This window comes from Vulpes vulpes, chromosome 13 (assembly GCF_048418805.1).
Source record: "Vulpes vulpes isolate BD-2025 chromosome 13, VulVul3, whole genome shotgun sequence".
NCBI classification, from domain to species: domain Eukaryota; kingdom Metazoa; phylum Chordata; class Mammalia; order Carnivora; family Canidae; genus Vulpes; species Vulpes vulpes.
In genome coordinates, this window is record NC_132792.1 from 62,844,890 (window position 1) to 62,858,145 (window position 13,256).

Consider the following 13,256-nt stretch of genomic DNA (forward strand, 5'->3'; position numbering starts at 1 on the left):
CAGTTTCTTAGTGATCCTTCTCCCCATTAATCCAATTGCCCAGGAAACTATTTCATCATACCATTACAGACTTGCCCTCTACAGAGAGCCTCCATTTAATGTTCTTTTGTCTCCTAACAATCAGTGCTCCTTCGGTGTAGATGATCTTTTTTAGGCAGAAAGCAAACTAGTTAAAGTATAGTTAGCCCTAGAAAAATATGGGGGTTAGGGACACCAACACCCCCACACTCCCCAACATCCTACCACCCAACACAATTGGCCAGAAGTCTTGATAATATAAAGTCAACACATAAATTGTACTATATAATATATTATATACTATATTATTATAATCAAGTAAGCTAAAGAAAAGAAAGTGTATTAAGAAAATCATAAGGAGGGGCACCTGGGTGGCTCAGTGATTGATGTCTGCCTTTGGCTTGGGTTGTGATCCTGGGGTCTTGGGATCAAGTCCTGCAGGGAGCCTGATTCTCCCTCTGCCTATGTCTCTGCCTCTCTCTGTGTCTCTCATGAATAAATAAATAAGATCTTTAAAAAAATCATAAGGAAAATACATTACAATACTGTACAGTATTTATCAAAAAAGAATTCATGTATAAGTAGACCATGCAGTTCAAATCCATGTTGTTCAAGGGCCAACTATAATTCATACAAAGGGGATGCTTGGGTAGTTCCGTTGGTTAAGTGTCCCACTCTAGTTTCAGCTCAGGTCGTCATCTCATGGGTCATGAGATCAGGCCCTATGTCATCAGGCTCCACACTGGGCATGAAGCCTGCTTGGGATTCTCTCTCCCTCTCCTTCTGTTTCTCCCCTTACCCTATCACACATACCTGTACTCTCTAAAAAAAAAATTCACACTAAGATAAGAATAGCCTGTAAACTTAAAATTCCCAAGATGTGGTTATATTTTTAAAAATCTTGTTAAAAACTAAGATCGTTTTTAAGATTTTATTTTTTTTAAAGTAATCTCTATGCCCAATGTAGGGCTTGAACTTACAACCCCAAGACCAAGAATTTCATGCTCTACCAACTGAGCCAGCCAGGCACCCCAAACTGAGATATTGTTTTTTTTTTTAATTTTTTTATTTATTTATTATAGTCACAGAGAGAGAGAGGCAGAGACATAGGCAGAGGGAGAGAAGCAGGCTCCATCCATGCACCGGGAGCCTGACGTGGGATTCGATCCCGGTTCTCCAGGATCGCGCCCTGGGCCAAAGGCAGGCGCCAAACCGCTGCGCCACCCAGGGATCCCTAAACTGAGATATTGTTGAGCATAACTTCACTTTACCTCTTGCCTACTTAACTCTAGGCTGACTCTACCACCACATAGGAAATGGCAAAATTTAAAAAATACCTTTAATTATTTTCTTATCTCAAAAGTAACTAATGTGCATTTTTATGAAATATATATATAAAAAGAAACTGACTTATAATCCTATCATGCAGAGTGATAATGTGTATTATCACTATTAATGTGTAGATGATGTCCTTTCAATCTTTTTTCTAGGCATGTATTCATATAATTTTTCAATAGTGGGTCATATTGAATGTACTGTTTTCATTTTGAGGTCTAAAGAAACTAAAGGATAAACAGTTAAACAGTATTCCTTTAACAGCATTATCATAGTTTATTAATCTATTGCCCTTGATTATCTATATAATAGCTTCCCATTTTCAGTATTAGAAACAATAGTTTACTTCTAATCCTACAGAAAGATTAAGACCTGATTTATAGGAGTGCCTGAGTGGCTCAGTCAGTTAAGCATCTGCCTTAAGCTTGGCTCAGTCAGTTAAGCATCTGCCTTAGGCTAAGATCATGATCCCAGGGTCCTGGGATTGGCCCAAGTTGTTGGAGGGCACTTTGGGGTGGGGAGTCTGCTGCTCTCTCTCCATCTACCCTTCACTTCCTCCCCTCTCCCCCAACCCTGGCTCCTTCTCTTACTCTCTCTCAAATAAATAAAATCTTTTAAAAAAAAAAAAAAAAGACCTGATTTATAATGTTGAAGCAATAATTTGTTAAATGCTTCAACTTCTAGAGGAATCTAATTGCTTCCAAGGAAAACTGCTTGTGCTACGAAAATCTTAACAAATACAATTTTATTGGTATAGTTACAGAATACTAAAACCTAGAACTATTTTTATAATCATTCTAGTCTTCTTTTGACTGTGCTAAGAACAGAGAAATATTGTTCCTTTTATATTAAACTTAAGGAAATTTGCAGAATGATTAAGAGAAAAACTTTCTTAAAAATAAACTTCTGGGATGCCTGGGTGGCTCAGCGGTTGGGCACTGCCCTTGGCTTGGGGCATGATCCTGGGGTCTAGGATCGAGTCCCCGCATCGGCTTCCTGCTTCTCCCTCTGTGTCTCTGCCTCTCTCTCTCTCTCTCTCTGTGTGTCTCTCATGAATAAATAAATCTTTAAAAATAATAATAAAAAAATAAAATAAATTTCTAAGTGTTCAGGAGAAATCAGGTATGACCTGTTTTTGTTTTCCTTTTAGGAAGACCTCTCTCCTTGCAAAAATCTTACTGTTTTATATTTGTATGATAACCGTATTAGTCAATTGACTAACTTGAATTATGCTACAAATCTGACCCACCTGTACCTACAAAACAACTGTATTTCATGCATAGAGAACCTCATGTCATTAAAGAAACTGGAAAAACTGTAAGTGCTTTTGTTTTTAAGTATCATAATTGTCATCATTACAGGAATATTTTTGCATGTGGGCCTTTCCATTATCTGCAGCTTTATGGAACAGGCCTCAATTTTTATTCTTATAGTATTAGTACAAAATAAACTGTTACCCATATAATACTTGGCGATTTGTTTCATTAAGCATGATATACTTTTCTTCAGCAGGAGGGTGAATTGTCTTAATCACTTATAAGAATACCTAAAGTATCTTTAAAGACTCAACTGGTGAAAAAAGGTTTCCATGGAAACCAGATGAGTTCTCCTTTCAGAATTACACATCTCCAAGGGGCAGGATCCTAGAGTCCATAATGTTACTTTAGATTTGATTGTAGGGATCCCTGGGTGGCGCTGCGGTTCAGCGCCTGCCCTTGGCCAGGGCGCGATCCTGGAGACCCGGGATCCAATCCCACGTCGGGCTCCCGGTGCATGGAGCCTGCTTCTCCCTCTGCCTGTTTCTCTGCCTCTCTCTCTCTCTGTGTGACTATCATAAATAAAAATTAAAAAAAAAAAAAGATTTAGATTTGATTGTAAAAAGGCATTTACTGCCTATATAATGATTTTAACTCAAAAATCAAGTCTGGTATATTCAATTTTCCCGGATTGGAAGAATTAGGAGTGCTTCTCAAAAAGTGAGCCAAGAACCTCAGAATGGGAATAGAGTGGGATAGAAAATGCTTATTAAAAATACAGACTGCTGGGGATCCCTAGGTGGCTCAGCGGTTTGGCGCCTGCCTTTGGCCCCGGGCGCGATCCTGGAGACCCCGGATCGAGTCCCGCGTCGGGCTCCTGGCATGGAGCCTGCTTCTCCCTCCTCCTGTGTCTCTGCCTCTTTCTCTCTCTCTGTGTGTCTATCATAAGTAAAAATAAATAAATCTTTAAAAAAATAAAAATGCAGACTGCTGGGCTCTAACCTAGGTAGCCAAATGAAAATCTCCACTGTTCAGCCCCATAATCTTGCACTTTTAAACCCACCGCCTGGGGGGCGCCTGGGTAGCTCAGTCAGTTAAGTATCTGCCTTCAGTTTATGTGATGATTTCAGGGTCCTGGGTTTGAGCCCCATGTTGGGCTCTACGCTCAGTGGGGAGTCTGCTTCTCCCTCTCTCTTTGCCCCTCTTGCCCTCACTTGTGCTCTCTCAAATAAATAAACAAAATCTTAAAAAAAAAACAAAACAACAACAACCTACTACCCAGATAATTCTTCACCCTAGCATATAAAAGGAGTACTGGTAGATCATTTAATAAAGACTATTCCAATTCTCTCACTTAAAAAAAAAAATAAACATATTTCTTAGACTAAATTGAGAGAATCATATAAATAAACCTCTCATTGATTCATTACAGTGAGAAGATTCTGCATATTTCCACATATATAATTTTCACTTGGCTCAGTGATTGTTATGTTTTTATCATGTTTACAGACCATGATGTTCTCAGAATGTCTATTTAAAATTGCTTTATATTTTGTAGGTATCTGGGAGGCAATTACATTGCTGTTATAGAAGGTTTGGAAGGAGTAGAAGGATTAAGAGAGCTTCATGTTGAGAGTCAGAGGCTTCCCCTTGGAGAAAAGCTTCTGTTTGATCCAAGAACTCTTCATTCTCTGGCAGTAAGGTCACATTTGAGTATTCTGACAAAGAATATAGTGATTAATAGTTTAATGGAACAAGAAAGTAGCAAAAGTATATTTGAACATTATACATACCCTGTATGTTTATATGGCCAGGTGAGAATTTATTTGAGGATTGAAACTAGGGATGCCTGGGTTGCTCAGTGGTTGGGCGCCTGCCTTCTGCTCCGGTTGTGATCCTGGGATCAGGGATCAAGTTCCGCATCAGGCTCCCTGCGAGAAGCCTGCTTCTCCCTCTGCCTATGTCTCTGCTTCTCTCTCTTAGTCTGTGTCTCTCATGAATAAATAAATAAATCTTTTTTAAAAAACTAATTTTTCTCACATAATTTCACAGAGACTCAGCAGCTATAAAGTGGGAATAATAAATGCCCGCCTCCAGGGTATCAAAAGGATCAAAAGAAGGATGTGAAAAGGTTATGTCCTTATTAAGTTCTAATCCAGATGTCAATACATTCATAATTTCCACCTTGGTGATTATCATGATTTGAAATTTAAAATTTTAGGAAAAAGCCTAAGGAAAAAATAATGCACAATAATTTGGCAAATTTTAAACAATCTAGAGAACCATGATGGTGATAAATTGTTTTCTTGCTGGATTCTGATTTGGTAGTATGTTGCACTATATATATGGTCTGCCTCATCAGAAGCAGCAGCTATGTGACCTGACACCCATATACATTGTGGAGGTGTCACAATTAGTTGAGAAGCCAGAGGGCGCAATGGAAGCTTTTGCTAATTCTCAAAATGGGATTTGTTAGGAAACTGCTACCTTCAATTCTGGGGCAAGAGATGTAAAGGGAACATGGTTGTTGTGTTTATAGATTTTTTTTTAGATTGATTGATTGATTGATGATAGACCTAGAGAGAGAGAGAGAGAGGCAGACACAGGAGGAGGGAGAAGCAGGCTCCATGGGGGGTGGGGGGGGGCGGGATGCAGGACTCGATCCTGGGACTCCAGGATCGCACCCTGGGCCAAAGCCAGGCACTAAACCGCTGAGCCACCCAAGGATCCCCATGTGTTTATAGATTTCATTGGCTTTCTTTTAGAGGAGCCACCCAAGGATCCCCATGTGTTTATAGATTTCATTGGCTTTCTTTTAGAGGGCCCAGAAACAGAGGGCAATATAAGGTTTGTGAACCAAATTTATAAAAATTGAAAAATAGTGCTTTAAATTGGAAAAGAAAGAAGTGATCTGGACACCTGGGTGGCTCAGTGGTTTAGCGTCTCCCTTTGGCTCAGGGTGTGATTCCAGAGTGTCGGGATCAAGTCCCACTTTGGGCCTCCTGCATGGAGCCAGCTTCTCCCTCTGCCCGTGTCTGTGATTCTCTCTGTGGCTCTCATGAATAAATAAGTAAAATATTTTTTAAAAAGGAAGAAGTGATCTGATTTCTATCCAACCCTCTCCCTAGCCTCCCTATAGAATCAACTGTGTCTCAGCTCACCTCAACTGACCCAAAAAGATTGATTCCTCTGTGGGAATGACCAGTTTTATTACAAATGCCAGAAAAAAACATTTTTGTTTGCTTAATTTTTGCACATATTCAAGCAGATTCAAAATTCTAAATACAAGGCATAATTTTTTAAGTTGTATTTACAGTCTTAAAAAGTATCAGGAAGTATTTTCTCTAAAGGTTGGCTATATGAATGCTTTGGTGGGTAGACTCAATCTTGGTAGAGATCACTGGGCCATAGATTTTAAGATGACTTCAGTTTAGCACTGCTCTATATGTATTTGTGTTCTAACAGCTGATGTTGATACTTCTGTTAATTATTATTTTAAGTGTCTTCTGAACATATGGATTATCAAGAGAAAACTATATAGAGAGATAAAGGTCTTCTGAACATATGGGTTATCAAGAGAAAACTATATAGAGAGATAAAGATAAAAATTAAACCATATAATCTTTTATTCTTAGTCATGTTTCTTATTTAGGAAAACAGACAAAAACAATTTCTTCCTATTAAGTAAAATCTTAGTGATATTTAACACAAAATGATAATTTGCTTAAACTAAAATAAGCATTTTTCTACACTGTGTTATCATTTGTTGGGGCATCTTTTTTCTTTCTTTGCTTCTTGAGTCCCGGCTTCTTTTTTCTATTAATTTCTTTTATATTCTGGAAGAGGAAAATCAGACTTATGAAGGAACTTTAGACAAAAATAATAAGTCGCGTCACAATTACTAAAGTCCTAAAAGTCATGTCTGAAAAAAGTATGGTATAGAAACAAAATCTCCATGGTTTTTAATTTTTCTTGCCTAAAGAGCAAAACAATCTGAACTGATAAATCTTAAACTTTTCACAGATTAAGATTTCTGATTCCTATATATAGCATTTAATTTACTAATGCTAATTTATCTTTCTTACAGAAATCCCTCTTTATATTGAATATCAGCAATAATAATATTGATGACATAAGAGACCTAGAAATACTAGAGAATCTTAATCAGCTCATAGCAGTTGACAACCAACTTCTGCATGTGAAGGTAGTGTAAAGAAAAATTAATTTTAAATTATTTCCAAGAAATTGTGATTAAAAAGTATGTTTTTCTAAATATTTATAAAATTTATCACTTTAAAAACTATTCTGGATTTACTCTAAAACAAGCATGTGAATCTCTACTTCTTAATGTATTTATTTGTTTAATTCAGCCCTGTTACCTGGTTTTCTCTTCCATACCTCAATGCCTCTACACCTCACCAACAGAAAGAAGTTTCTCTGAGAAGGAAATGATGTGCTTTTCCTCTCTGTATTATTTTTCCATCAAATGTTTCCCTCTAAATCTAGATTTCTTACCACTTAACTCTGATCTCCCAATGAATGAATTTCTAGTAATTGATTAGACCTGAACTTTCTCCTGATTGCTCCTCTTTGGGGAAGTACCTGGAACTTGAATTTATTCTAATTTGCACTAGCTATATTCATATCATGTTATGTCATATTATACCATATTCATTAAATTATTTACTCATTCAAATATGTACTGAGCACCTACATGTCTATCAGACACTGTACTATTTTGTGTGGACGGAGGAAGAAAGATACAGTCCTGGTGCTCAAAAAACACATAGTCAACAAGTAACAGGATTACAATGTGATTCTGTTTTCATAAGTATTGGAATAGCACTAACTCAGCCTGGGGCTAAGGAAGGCTTCCTGGAAACAGTCATCTGTAAGCTGAACCACTGCCATGACCTCACAGTTTCTGGTGTAGCAATGCGGTAGGCTATGGTATAATTTCTTTACATGGAGCCACAGGAGCAATGAAGGGCTTCTTTCCTCCATAAACAGAACTCTTGTTTCCAAACTACTCCTAGAGAGCTATCCAATGATCTTTAAAAAGTTTCCCCTGACTTGTTTCCAAATTCAGAACTATTACCTAGCTAGTCCTGTAACTACTATAAGCAGTAGATAATTGCAAAAATATTAAATGTATTATATTACAAATGAATTCCTCACAATACCCAAAATGCCACTCACAGATGTTTAAAATAAAAAGATGAATAAGGAAGCATGGCTCAATTAATTGTTGCAACTTAGATTATGAAGGATGTAAGAAGTTCATGGGATAAATTCAGCATTCAAAAATGTTTTAAGTTTTGGACTGCTCTTCTAAATTTTTTTTCCCTGCTGGACATTTTGTATTCATCAGAATTATTTAATTCTCATATGATTTTGCTGTATTTGTATCAGATATGATTTTGTGATATATCAACAGCCTTATATGAGATCCACTGTACATGTATATGATTCTAATCAAAGTGACAGAGCCTGGAGTCCAGGTTTTGGTTAAGTAGAGAAGACCTGGGTTGTGTATAACATTCTCTATTCAAGGGATGACCGGGTTGTTCAGTGGTTGAGCATCTGCCTTCGGCTCAGGGTGTGATCCTGCGATCCCAGGATCATGTCCCACATTGGGCTCCCTGTCTGGAACCTGCTTCTTCCTTTGCCTGCATCTCTGCCTCTCTGTCTCTCTGTGTCTCTCATGAATAAATAAATGAAATCTTTTTAAAAATTCCTTATTCAACACATGGAAAATGAGGACAGAGCAGCCAAGCACAAAAGCTCACTTTTCCTGGAGAGAGAAAGGTGGAAAATTCTAGTCTCCCCAGTTGGCATCAATCTTAAATGCAGTGTATGTATTTTTTCAAAATGTTTTTGTAAGCCAGGTTCTACACACAATGCTTGGTAATGAGTGGTGAATATATCTTAAAAGATCTGATTGTTAATTTTAATAACTACCAAGATTCATTTCAGTTATTGTCAGTACTCTTAAACCTTATTTGACTATGCATTTAAGATTTTATTTATTTATTGAGATTATTTATTGAGAGAGAGAGAGTGAGCACAGGTGAGTGGGAAGAGGGGTAGAGGGAGAGAGAGAGAAGCTCAAGCAAACACAGCACTGAGCCAATGTGGCACTCAATTTCACAACCATGAGAACATGAGCTGAGCTGATATCAAGAGCTGGACACCTAACCAACTGAGCCACCCAAGTGCCCCTCTATTATGCTTTTAACTCTGAACAGAAAATGCAAGTTTGATAACAGGACAAATATACTAGCCTCCTAATTATCCCAAAGGAAGTTTTCCTGAATAACATTAAGATCAAGCTATTTCACCTATAGTGATTATTCTTAGTCTATGTTAATAATGCATAACACGGAGTATATGTGTGACCAGAATAAATACTTTCATTGATGGTGATTGTTCAGTCCAATGATACATGTATAAATAACCAAACCCTTATTTTTTAAGACTTAACATTACCATTTATGGGTAGTTTTTCCTAAACACATCCCCATCAAACTAATCTATTAAAAATATTTATGATATTATATGTGCCAGGCTCTGTTCTAGGCCTTCAGAAAACATGTTCTAGGCACTGAGGATACCATGAAAGACAGGGTCTCTCTATCTTCTAGGAGCTTACATTCAAATGAGACAGGGGAGGGAACAACAGAAAATAAATAAGCAGAGAAGACTGAGAAGTGGGCTATGAAGAAATTAAATAGGATAACATAATGGAAAAGAGGTTAGTAGATATTTTATTTTATTTTATTAAAGATTTTATTTATTCATGAGAGACAAGGGAGAGAGAGAGAGAGAGAGAGAGAGAGAGAGGCAGAGACACAGGCAGAGGGAGAAGCAAGCTCCATGCAGGGATCCTGATGTGGGACTTGATCCCAGGTCTCCAGGATCAGGCCCTCGGCTGAAGGCAGGCGCTAAATCGCTGAGCCACCCAGGCTGCCCATTAGTAGATATTTTAAATCAGTTTATCAAAAAAAGGCCTCAGAGGAAATGACATCTATGCTGAGATCTGAAGAATGATAAAGAACAAATTTGTGCAAAGAGCTAAGGAAAGAACATGCCAAATACAGGGAACAGCAAATGTAGCGATTCTGAGTATCCTAGGAACAAAAAAGAGGCCAGTTTACTGTGATGGGGACCCTAGTGCCTAGTTCAGTCTCTAACACATTGTAAGTACTCAGTAAATAATTGTTGAATGAATGAATAAGCAACAGTTAAACATGAGATTATGCCAGGTCATAAAGATCTTTTAGGCCATAGTTATGAGTTTGACTTTATTCTAAGTGCAATAGAAAGTCAATGAAAGGGGGAGCCCTGGGTGGCGCAGCGGTTTAGCGCCTGCCTTTGGCCCAGGGCGCGGTCCTGGAGACCCGGGATCGAATCCCACGTCGGGCTCCCGGTGCATGGAGCTTCTCCCTCTGCCTATGTCTCTGCCTCTCTCCCTCTCTCTCTCTCTCTCTCTCTCTCTGTGACTATCATAAATAAATAAATAAAAATTAAAAAAAAAAAAGAAAGTCAATGAAAGGATTATATATATATATATATTATATATATATATATATGTTTTTAAGACTTTATTTATTCATGAGAGACATAGAGAGAGGCAGAGACACAGGCAGAGGGAGAAGCCAGCTCCCTGCAGGGAGACCAATGTGGGACAGATCGTGACTTGAGCCAAAGGCAGACCTCAACCACTGAGCCTGAAATACCCAGGCATCTTGAAAGAATTATATTTTTAAAAGATTTCACGGGACGCCTAGGTGGCTCAGTGCTTGAGCATCTGCCTTTGGCTCAGGACATGATCCCGGGGTCCTAGGATTGAGTCCTGCATCAGGCTCCTTGCAGCGAGCCTGCTTCTACTCCCTCTGCCCATGTCTCTGTCTCTGTGTGTGTGTGTGTGTGTCTCATGAATAAATAACATTTATTTAAAAAAAAAAAGATTTCTCTATTGGCTATGTGAAGAATGGGTTGCAAGAATTACAGCAAAGAGCTCACTTGGAAAGACTACTGCAGAGGTTAAGAAAAAAATGCTTCTTTGGAGATGAAAAGGAGTGGGTAGATGGAGGTATATTTTTTTATTGAACCTATGGAGCTTGATGAATAGGACGCACATGAATAAAGGAAAGTGAAGAATAAACGATGAATCCTTGCTTTTTTGTGTGAAGAACTGTGGTAGCCTTTACATGTTGGGAAATACAAGGGAAGGAATAAAAGAATTCTTTCTATTGAAATGCCTACTGGACACTGAAATTGACATATCAAGTAGGCATTTGGAGTTCAAGGGCGAGGACAGGAAACTTTAAGAGTCAACAGTATTAACAGGATATTTAAACCTATGGGACTGGTTGAAAGACAGTAAGGACAGAGAATAGGCAAGGCCAGAAACACTCCAATATTTAGAGATTATTTAGATGAGAAGGCACCAGGAGAAGTCAATGTGTAGAAGAAGACAAGAGAAAAAGAAGCTTCAAGAAAGAGAGAATGTCTACTTGCATTTGATGCTGTTGAGTGGTAGACATGAGGGCAAATAATACATAAACAGAAATCCACTAAATTTGGCAATAGTGAGATTATACCTGGTCAAGTATTGTGTTTTTTGCATATTTCAGAAATGGAGTGCTTTAACAAGGCTTTGCACTTTTTCCTGTGACCAAAGCCACATGAACCTCTTAGAAACTTCTTTCCATTTTACAGCTTGAGAAACTTCAGGCTTTTCATGAAATATTTCTCCATACTTAAAATTTCAATATGTAAACTTAATGATAAGAAAAAATTAAAAGACTACTTGGATAGAATATCTTAAAAATAAAGTTAACAGGGACAGGTTTAATTTATGAAGAAGTTGAACCATACAGACTGTGGTTCAAAAATCACAGTAGAAGGTAATGCTGAAAATGGATATTTAAACTGAAAGTATACTGAAATGTTAGAGGGTGTATGCTTTCTTCCCTCTTATGCATACAAACCAGGCTTTACTCCCCAAACTCCTTCCTACATGGCTTAAAAATCCTGAGCAAGAGATTGGAGGATTCCTCTCGAAATCGACCGGCCCAAAAGAAAACATTTCCCAATTCTGACATGTTAAAGTTTCATAGGGAAGAGACACCTGGGTTGTTCAGTAGCTTAGCATCTTTCTTAGACTCAGGTCGTGATCCTGGGGTCCTGGCAAAGAGTTCCACATCAGGCTCCCTGCAGGGGGCCTGCTTCTCTCTCTGCCTATGTCTTTGCCTCTCTGATTGTGTCTCTCATGAATGAATGAATAAATAAAAATCTTAAAAAAAAAAAGAGGGCACTAGTGATGAGCAGTGGGTATTGTATGTAAGTGATGAATTATGGAATTCTATTTCAGAAACCAACATTGCACTGTATGTTTACTAACTAAAGTTTAAATTAAAAAAGAGTAGATTAGACACTACAGAAGAAATTATCAGTGAACTTAAAGCTGTAGCATTCCAACTACTGAAACTGAGGTACAGAAAGTAAAAACACTAAAAAATGAACAAAGCCTCTGTGGTTTGTGGAACATAACAAGTATTAAAACATGTATGTAAATGGGGTCCTAGGAGGAGCAGGGGAAATACCAGGGACTAAATGTGTGTATTCCTTAAATATTCATAAATCAAAACCTAATCCCCAGTGTGATGATGTTTGAAGGTAAGGCCTTTGGGAAATAATTAAGTCTTGAGGCTGGAGACATCATTAATGGGATTAGTCTTTTTAAGAAAAGAATAGACTGTGGCTTTCTCTCTAAGCTATGTGAGGACCCAATGAGAAGACAGGCATCTACAAAACAGGGAGAATGCTCTCACAAGATCACAGTATCTGCCAACACTTTGATCTTGGACTTCCCAGCCTCCAGAATTGTGAGAAATCAATGCTTGTTGTTTAAGCCATCAAGTCTATGGTATTCTGTTATAGCAGCCTAAACTAAGACAGAAGCAGAAAATAGCTCTAAAGAAATAGTGGCTTCAAGGTACCCAGAATAGTCAAAATCTTTTTTTAAAAAAAAGTTGAAGATTCAGTTTCCTATTTCAAAACTTACTACAAATCTGTAGTAACTAAGACAGTGTGGCACTGTCATAAGAATGAGACTGGGAATCCAGAAATAAAACTTCACATTTATGTTAACTGATTTTGACAAGGGCACCAAGACAAACACAATGGGCAAAGAATAAATAGTTTTTTCAACAAATGGGGCTCAGATATTTGTATAGCTGCATATAAAAGAATCAAGTTGGAACTCTTCTAAAACATAAACAAAATATTCAAAATTGGCCAAAGACTTAAATATAAGAGATAAAACTATAAAACCCTTAGAGAAGAACCAGGATAAATCTTTATGACCTGGTATTAGACAAAGCTTTCTTAAATACACCACCAAAATCATAAGCAAAAAGAAAAGAAAAAAAAGATAAATTAGATTTTAACAAAATTAAAAACTTTTGTGCTTCAAAGAATAACATTAAGAAGTTGAAAAAGACAAACCAGGAGACTAGGGAAAAATATCTGTAAATCCTTTTTATGATAATAGACTTGTGTCCAGAATATATTAAAAAAAACACTTGCAACTCAACAACAAAAAGACAAACAATACAATTTATTATCCAAGTCATTTAT

The 13,256-nt window shown here is 37.5% G+C and overlaps 1 protein-coding gene across 1 annotated transcript in view; it reads left to right on the forward strand.

The window, feature by feature from the left end:
- The window catches only part of PPP1R42 (protein phosphatase 1 regulatory subunit 42), a 41,914-nt gene that overhangs the window by 7,678 nt on the left and 20,980 nt on the right, over window positions 1-13,256 (forward strand). The window contains exons 3-5 of the mRNA XM_072734596.1: window positions 2,504-2,670; window positions 4,168-4,306; window positions 6,697-6,813. Of these exons, the coding sequence (XP_072590697.1) occupies window positions 2,504-2,670; window positions 4,168-4,306; window positions 6,697-6,813 (423 nt within the window). The remainder of the gene's footprint in view (window positions 1-2,503; window positions 2,671-4,167; window positions 4,307-6,696; window positions 6,814-13,256) is intronic.